Below are 8,206 nucleotides of genomic sequence, written 5' to 3'. Positions count from 1 at the left end.
AACGCAAAAGCTTCATATTTTTAACACCACCAAGTTTAATAAAAGTTAGCAGCTTTGGTAAGCTAATCGATCCCAGAAATGGCTATCACTAAAAAAAATTCCAATATATGAGAAACCCAACGGGGCCGACTGGCAAAGAGGTGGCAAGCAGGTGGACCCAGGTGGCAGTTAAGTGGCATCAAGGAGACAGTTTGAGGTGGCATCTAAGTGGTATTGTAAGTGGCAAGTAGGTTAGGTGGAAAGAAAGGGGATATTAAGAGAAAACTAAGGTTTGCAAGCCTAGTTGAACAAAACATGTATACTAGAGACTAGTCTCACTCAGTAACTATCTCTGCAACAGTTAATTTTTCCTTCAACTGGGAAGATGAAATGCAAAATTTATTTGATTTGAGTGTGCTTATTTCCTACTGCTGCAGTCTTGATGATAGGTCATAAGGTCTTCTCCTCCATGGGTTTTCATTTAAACATAAGTCACTTACTATACATAGATTTTTATTGTGCTATCACATAACAGTACGGATACATTTTTTTCATGTACACTTCATTTCATCTTACAGGGATCATAGTTCACAATAAAGACTGAGTGTTCACTCTTTGCTGTAACTGTAAGAAATCTCACCCAGTCTGTTTACGGTACACATGTTAAACCTGAGGAAAACAGAAAGCTGGCATAGTTAAATTTCAAATCATACATTTTTTTTTAAAAGTTCCAAAAGACATGCAAGGTTTGTGCTTATTCAATTTTAATTAAACTATAATGCTCATCTTCGAACTTGATCTGTCTTTTCATGATACAAAACGACCCTGAAATTCCCAGGTCGCTAACTCAATGCCTTCTTGAGTTATCGTGCATAAAGACATACAGACAGACAGACAAACAAACAAACAAACAGAATGAAACTTTTTTGGTCAGTGGAGTAAGGGGCCTTGCTAATCGCTCAGCCAATTACAACATTAGCATACACAAATATCAAATGACTGCCAACTCGTTGCATGATGAATACTTCCTGGCTTGGCCTGAGAAAACCTGTTTGTTAAAGCCACAAATGTTAATCGCCTCTGCAACCATATGGCACATTTGTAACATACATTCCTCTGTCAGTCGTCATAAACATGCACTGACCTCCAACATCACTAGGTCTAAGAGCTAATAATCTGCCTTCACATCTTATTTTTGTAATGTGTTTCAAATGACACCCACTTAGACTCCAAATAGGTCGAGTGTCTTGAAGCATTTCTCGTGCAAATATGATGACAGTAGAGTCCCTTTCATCTAGAACTACGTTGGTGATTTTACACTTATTGTTACCACCTCTTAAAACGTAAACACCACTATCATCTCTTTTGAAAGCAGCTTTGTAGTCTACTGTAGTGAAGCGTAGCCCATCATGAATAAACTTCTGAAATCTGGCCACATTTCCCATGAAGACCTTTCTCTGGCCGTCCCAAACAGCAGCAACCTCCTCATCAGACAATTGGTAATCTTTACCCTGGCCGACCAACGCCACCCCATCAGATCTTGTAGCCCACCTCAAAGGTCGGAAAAACATTTGATTGCAAAAGTTTAGAGTTTCATCGGACACATTAAACTTATCACATAAGCGTGGAAGGTTGTTGTAGATTGAGTATCTACGTGCCACACCTTTGGCTAATTCAAGTGGACTTTTAGACATTTGGAGAAGGTACCTATTTTTCCCCTCAAAAGGGTAACATGTATGGGTCCAAACAGGACCAAGATTAAAAACAGATTTCACAACATGCAGAAGTAAATGAACATTGTAAGTCATATTGAGTGCCCCATAGTACTTCTCATATAAAGTCACATACATGACAAGTAATTTACTAGCATATTCCAATTGCCTGGGAGTAATTCGCTTTTGCATTAGAAGATAAAATGCACTGGAAAGAAGACAAAAATGAGTTAGGTTTTTAGTTTCGACAATGCCATGCATTACAACTGGTCCATAAATAACCAGCAAAGCTCTAAGTTCATTTGCTTTGAAATGTTCTTTCTCCTTCAGGCTTCTTGGAGTCCTTGTCAGCACAGATGGTGGATGTAATCCCAAAATTCTTTCTGATATTCTATCAATTTCATCATCATCTAAAGTGGCAAGTATAAGATCAAGGTTTTGATTAACAACACCTTTCAAAAAATGCATAGAGTCTGGCGGCATACCTGAACCTAAGTCAAAATAATCAAGATTCATAAGAACAGATGGCCCTCTACATCCTTTGTAATGTCTTTTTCTGGAGTTTGGATGATTTCTCCTACTATACCCTTTTAACATTTGATCCCTATAAATAGCATCAGTTCGGTCAGTAGGAATGCTTTCTAGCCCCAGCATGGTGTACCTGACACTTCCACGTATATATTCCCCTTCCATGTCACAGAAGGTACAGCCAGAATAACCTGAAAACTGTTTGTGGTTTAACATAGGGTACCGAGCCTGGGTGTCAACCACACTAAACAGTGGAATAACCTTGCTATTTACTATCATACCATCTCTCTGCCAGTCTAGCCCCTCTCTGGACAGCTGATTTGATTCTTTTACAAATGGCTGCAGCATCACTAACATGTTAGGTTTTGCTTTGCCCACAAAAAGCCCCACTAGTAACATATGACGTGACCTCAATTTTGGTGGCAACTCATTTATCATTAGGTATATTGGCCAAAGTTGCTGGGTGGAGGAATTTCCTACTTTCACCCCATCAGTGTTAAATGAAAATGATAGATTATTTCTACAACTCAATACCGCCCCATCGCTGCTCAGATTTTTGTACAAAGCACCATCATAAATATCTTCAATGGTGTCAGGACCAGCTTTTACCCTAGTGAAACGATAATTCAAAGCTTCCGATATACCAGGTTTTTCAAGTAAATCTTTGATTTGTTGTTTCATACCCAGAGACATGACAAATTGTTTACAGCGCAACGGTGACTGCAGAACATGTCCACAGTCACATTGCATAGCAGATTCAGTAGCTGCCTCTCCAATGTAGTTAGCACACTCGGGGCAAATAGGATGCATTTGTTCATGAACTCGACTAGGCTCTGCATGTTTCAAAAGATAATAGTAAGATGATGGCACAACCTCCCTCTTATACAGGACATTAATCATTTGCAGAATGTCAGTCATAGCGGCATATGAAAGACTATGTCTCAGGCCAAGTGATAACACTGCGAGCAAAGTTTCTCCCTGAGTTGTTTCAGTGCAATCACACAGCGTGTCCCTCATCTCACCATACCGCTGTTCAAGTTGAACTGGACGATTCCCCACCTCACTTTGAGCATCTTCAAAAACTGTGTCATCAAGAGCCATTCCTTCGTCTTCATCGTTGAAACTGAAGGTCACAGCAGAGTGTTCATTATCCATGTCGACTGATAGATGGCTGTCATCAATAGCTGTTTCCATTTCATCTCCTGACTGATCAGTGAGTGGTTCAGTTGTGTCCTCTGAATCACAAGTACTGCTAGGGGCCTGTCGCAGACAAACAAGACATTACTGATAGAAAGACAAAGACAAATGCACTTCAAGATGTAGTGTACTCACTATGCTGGAATCACTTAAATTATCTTCTTCAGAACCTGTAGAGGAATCTACTGCGAATGAATAATTACTGTCAAACGATGAACCTTCATGAGCGACTAGTGGTGATGAGCAAACACTGTCACTGACACAGCTGGTGCTGTTCACATTTTCCGGTGCGTTCTCACAAACCTATGGCAGAGAATTGATTAGAGAAAACATTGGGCAAGAGGCAATGTTACATAAACAATATAAACTGACCTCTGAATTCGTTGTGGTTGACGTCTGGAATGCAGTCTCTTTGTCCTCGTCAGCATCCACTGTTCCAGAACATTGCGAATTTGGAGTAGGCATAAGGCCGAATTCCTGAAAAAAATAGCACAATTATTCAACAGACGCCACTAACCTATACAACAGTGTGGACAAATACTGAAGAGTCAGCCACTAGTTAGGCGAACACCAAAATACTTACTAGCATTATTGCATCTTCCCTGGCTCGCTTATGTCGTCGAAGCGTACGTTTAGGAATAGGTATCGCTGGGTCAACTTTGTAACGCTTGTAAGCCGGCTCCATTGCGCAGTTGAAGTAAATACGGTCAAGATTTGCGTACTGCTGTCACTTCGGGGCATAAGAGCCATACTAAACAGGTAAGATTTTCCAGAGCAGACGGACGGCCCCAGCTCAAGCGACAATTTCCTCCAAGAAAAGAAAACCAACTTAACCCTTCTGTTGCGATATTTGTTGGATTTTCCATTGCCCAACACTCACAGTAAAGCCCTAGGCTTCCCTCCCCCTCCCTCTTCGGCGGTATGAAAACACGCACCATCCAACTGTAAAGGGGCACCTGATTTTTCATACCTCTGTATTCGAATCTGAATAGGTATGGGAGGTATCTTTTCTCGACATCAAACATCCGCTTTCTCTCTCTCACTCTCTCGCTTCTTGTTCCTCGAGCAAGGTGGTTGTATTATTTGCGCAGGCCAAACTATACTGAAAAGTTCTCTCTTTTATTTTGTCTTAAGGTTAACTGCAAGGTGGTTTACTGGTAAGGTGACGCTCGGTCCGTTTGTTGGTTCATTTTGAAACGCTTCACTATTCTACATTATTTATTTTTTCTGCTTGTGAGAAAATAAACACGTGAGAATGGTGCGGCAAAACGTTCAACAAAATGAAGCACCACTCAAGTACGCGTACCTTGTTCCTGCGGGCGCCGGCCGGAATGAAGCGTTTGTTGCTAGAATTGATCTTATTAAAAATTTTCATCCTAAAGATGAAAACGATTTTAAGTACACTGACAAACATAAGTACAAGGCGTCACCAAAAACGCCATCGAAATACGTGCATGTGCTTCTGCTGGCAAGTAAGTATTCTTTCCTAACCTAAAATTGAATAAGTCGTAACCAGGACTTGTCTAAATTTTATTATCATCGTTTCAGCATCCAGCAGTGCAATGACTGCAAAAAAACAGAACGCGTCGACGTCGATACGATGGCCTCGCAGTCAGTTTAGCAGCCAGATGTGCAAGCCCTCTTCATCAGAGGATAATGCCGTTCCATCACAGAAGGTACATAGTGTAGTTCAGTTGAAGCTTCTTATTTTGCCACTTTGTTTGCCTATGTTCAGCAGTAACGTGTTGTAGAGGAGTGGTCACTTATCTATGTAACCCTGTGTAGCCTACATCAACACATTCTTTTGCTGTTTCAGGCTAAGGAGAAACAAAAACATAGCAACAATGTCAAATCCATGGATACAGTTATGAAAGCGTACCAAAAGGAAGCTCTTAAAGTTTTACAGCAGCAGCCTCCACCCGCTCAGCACAACCTCAAAGAGAAGTCCTCTCCAATAGTCAATACCGGAGATAAAGGGGCAGCCAGCTCGAAGACAGCAGTTGCTTCACCCAGGACATTTCTATCATCATCTGACTTTGCGCTTATAAGACAACAACTTTATAATGGTATCCATGAAGATTTGTGTTCACAGATTGCTGACCAGTTGCGTGATGATATTGCCTCGGAAGTACAGCAGCGCTTTGCAGTTGAGAAGGCAGAGTTGGTTAATTTGAAGTCCGAGGTTTCACAACTCATCCAGGAGCAGCAAAGTTTCTTGGAATCGATAAGACAGGAAGTCTCTGCACAGGAGCAAGGCACCAAGAACACATTCGATGGCCTCTTTCATAAAATGGAAAAGAAAATCAGAAATCTAGGTAAGTAATTTCAATTAAAGGTAATAATTTCTTTGTTTTTAGTGCATTAGCTGATGCTCTATCAAATTTGCGTATTATTTAACAGAATCTCGAGTTGGGAACAAGGAAACAGATGTAGTCCAGCATCAGGCAACCCAAGGACCAGCACACGTCGCACGGGTTACACTGAAGGCTTCACCTGGTGAACAGGTTTGTGAATGTGTATTGATTTATAACACCAGCATATTTGTATGTCAACACATACATTCATTGTCTTTGCATTCTTACAGATTGATATTGGTGAAGGTGTGTTAATTTGTGCCGAGTATTGGGCCACTGCCAAGAAAGCAGTATCTAAAGAGGCTTGGGTTTCAAATATTTTCTATGGCCTCTTCAAAGATGAGGCAAAGTTCTACCGCTGTCGTCAGCCTAGGACACAAGATACTCGACTCAAAGTTATCCCATCTATACCTCCCTATTTGGTTGTTGTTAGAGGTAAGGATTTCTTGTCATTAAAGTGTTAGACTCCTTTATTTTTTATTTTTTGAAATTATTTTAGCAAAAAGTGGTGAACATCATGTGTTATCTCTTTCAGAACATTTTCGGGAATGGCTGAGGAATAACCCTAAAGTACTTGATGAGTGGGCAAAACCAAAGCAACGCAAAGATGAAGTACTTGACCCACTTGATCTTATTATTGCCCATAGGCAATGGGACAAGCAAGTAAGGGAAGAGAGTGAACCTGACAAGAAGACGAGAAGGGCTGCACGTCTTGTGCAGATAGTCAAGAGCCTTGAGAGTCTAATAGGCGACAGAGCACAAGAACTATATAGGGTGGGGCAACCAAGGGGAGCTAAAAGGTAAATAGTACTGTAATCAATTTTGAAATAGCTATCATGTTTTCACTCGAGTGTCGAAACAATGCGTTGTCACGGGTAGTGGATTAAAAAGCATGTTACTTGTGTTGCAGGGCAAAGGTGCCGTCGCCTATACATTCAAAGGAAAGGAGAAAGAGAAAGAAAAGGAGGTGCGAATACACCTCATATAAAAGTGGGAGAAAAATTGTGAATTCCAGTGATCCTGATGACCAATTTGAACCTGTGGATAACAGCACCGAAAAAACGGTTAATGTTGAGGGTACTGATTTTATTCCTTATCAGTTAGCCGACAAAACCAGCACTCCACAGAAGAAAAATGTGGAGGATTTTGGAAATTCGAATGTTTCCTCAGCAGGTTCTATGTAAGTAATAGAGTGTTAGAGTAAATCCAGTACTTTTACGGTCAAAGTGTGTCTATACAAAATTACTTACTGACCCTCTGTTTCTATTTCAGTCCTGATGATGATAATGAAGGCGACCTCTTTGACAGTGACAATCATTCAACATCCAAGCAGTCAAGTGACAGTCAGTCTTGCAGATCCACATCATGTGACAGTCGGTTGTCTTCATCACCCAAATCAAAAAGCAGGGAAAATAGTCGTGACTCAGATGACACGTATTATGCTCCAGAAATTACTGAAAATGCTCAGCATTAATTAATCTAGTCATCAATAAATCTTAACAAATGTTTAGTTTGTTTGATTTGTTTTGTTTTATTTTATTTGTTATTACTTTATGTTATTACCGTTTTGATGTAAAAACACGTATTTATTTTTTACTCTGACTTAAATTCCAAATGATAAATTATTTAGTCGGTTAGTATTTGTAAATTTTAATCTTGTTGTTAATGTTTATGCTTATATTTCATATCATATTTTTCTGTGAGCGGCCCTACTGGCCCAATTTCTTTTAGCTGTCAATAACTTTTGGTCATAGTACTTGTCATTTCTCACCAACAAAAACGTTTAAAACCAAGGTCAGAGTCAGTGAGAAATTTGCTATTTTCTAAAGAGAGGCCATATTTTATATCTGAAAGCATTTATGTGATATTTTTCTGTTTTATTATGAAGGGTTAGTTAATATGTGAAGTGACTTCTTCCAATATGTAGAATGATGGATTTGATGAGCATTTCATTGTCATGTGCAATTTTGTTACCAATAAATGTATACATGCAAACGTATTTTCGTCTAGCGCTATTTTACCTAGAAATTCCATTATTCACTTTTGAGCAACTTAAATGCCACCTTATTGCCACCTAAACCGCGGCGCGCGCGCGCGTTTACCACCTACTTGCCAGCTTGATGCCACCTAAACGTGCCACCTCGTGCGCTTAAGCGGCCAATTTCACTTAAATGCCACCTTGATGCCACCTCCTTCCCACTTGGCCCACCCCGATGCCAGCTTGCTGCCACCTTGCCACCTAGTTGCCACCTCGTTGCCACTTGGGGCTGCCACTTCGCCACTTAAAAACCACCTCTTTGCCACCTTACTGCCACCTTGCCACTTACTATTTTTCCCAGGGCAGGGGCAGCGCCCCACAACGCACCGCCCCACCCCCGCAGCTCCATGTGCACCGCATCTGGGCTGCCGACCGACACGCCACATGTGTCAAAAGCC

At 40.8% G+C, this 8,206-nt stretch overlaps 2 protein-coding genes across 4 annotated transcripts; one reads left to right on the top strand and one right to left on the bottom strand.

Annotated features, from left to right (window-relative positions):
- Window positions 1–471: 471 nt before the first annotated feature.
- LOC127750572 (uncharacterized) lies at window positions 472–4,142 on the bottom strand. The gene is made up of 4 exons (XM_052272565.1): window positions 4,000–4,142; window positions 3,789–3,893; window positions 3,552–3,719; window positions 472–3,479 (listed from the first exon to the last, which is right to left on the bottom strand). The coding sequence occupies exons 1-4, from the start codon at window positions 4,099–4,101 to the stop codon at window positions 1,050–1,052; spliced, it is 2,805 nt and encodes a 934-aa protein (XP_052128525.1). The 5' UTR covers window positions 4,102–4,142; the 3' UTR covers window positions 472–1,049.
- Window positions 4,143–4,384: 242 nt separating this feature from the next.
- Window positions 4,385–7,769, top strand: LOC113203709 (uncharacterized). 3 transcript variants are annotated; one of them, XM_026418521.2, is made up of 9 exons: window positions 4,385–4,573; window positions 4,799–4,888; window positions 4,965–5,092; window positions 5,233–5,731; window positions 5,817–5,920; window positions 6,001–6,205; window positions 6,306–6,570; window positions 6,681–6,950; window positions 7,043–7,769. In XM_026418521.2, the coding sequence occupies exons 1-9, from the start codon at window positions 4,411–4,413 to the stop codon at window positions 7,242–7,244; spliced, it is 1,926 nt and encodes a 641-aa protein (XP_026274306.1). In that variant the 5' UTR covers window positions 4,385–4,410; the 3' UTR covers window positions 7,245–7,769. The 3 variants fall into 3 exon arrangements, with proteins under 3 accessions (XP_026274306.1, XP_052128526.1, XP_026274307.1); XM_052272566.1 differs by having other exon boundaries at window positions 4,655–4,888; XM_026418522.2 differs by having other exon boundaries at window positions 4,452–4,888.
- The last annotated feature ends 437 nt before the right edge of the window (window positions 7,770–8,206 follow it).

Source organism: Frankliniella occidentalis, unplaced genomic scaffold (genome assembly GCF_000697945.3).
Source record: "Frankliniella occidentalis isolate FOCC.00 unplaced genomic scaffold, Focc_3.1 Scaffold212, whole genome shotgun sequence".
In the NCBI taxonomy this organism is placed as follows: domain Eukaryota; kingdom Metazoa; phylum Arthropoda; class Insecta; order Thysanoptera; family Thripidae; genus Frankliniella; species Frankliniella occidentalis.
Note: the sequence above shows the minus strand (reverse complement) of the source record. Positions and strands in the feature narration are given on the sequence as shown.

Excerpts from the sequence above, each read along its gene's own strand:
- LOC127750572 (XM_052272565.1), bottom strand. The coding sequence starts at position 4,101 with ATGGAGCCGGCTTACAAGCGTTACAAAGTTGACCCAGCGATACCTATT. Across the intron at positions 3,894-3,999 it reads GGGAAGATGCAATAATGCTA|GAATTCGGCCTTATGCCTAC; the intron begins GTAAGTATTTTG and ends TATTTTTTTCAG. Across the intron at positions 3,480-3,551 it reads ATTTAAGTGATTCCAGCATA|GCCCCTAGCAGTACTTGTGA; the intron begins GTGAGTACACTA and ends TGTCTGCGACAG.
- LOC113203709 (XM_052272566.1), top strand. The coding sequence starts at position 4,411 with ATGGGAGGTATCTTTTCTCGACATCAAACATCCGCTTTCTCTCTCTCA. Across the intron at positions 5,921-6,000 it reads AGGCTTCACCTGGTGAACAG|ATTGATATTGGTGAAGGTGT; the intron begins GTTTGTGAATGT and ends GCATTCTTACAG. Across the intron at positions 6,571-6,680 it reads CAACCAAGGGGAGCTAAAAG|GGCAAAGGTGCCGTCGCCTA; the intron begins GTAAATAGTACT and ends CTTGTGTTGCAG.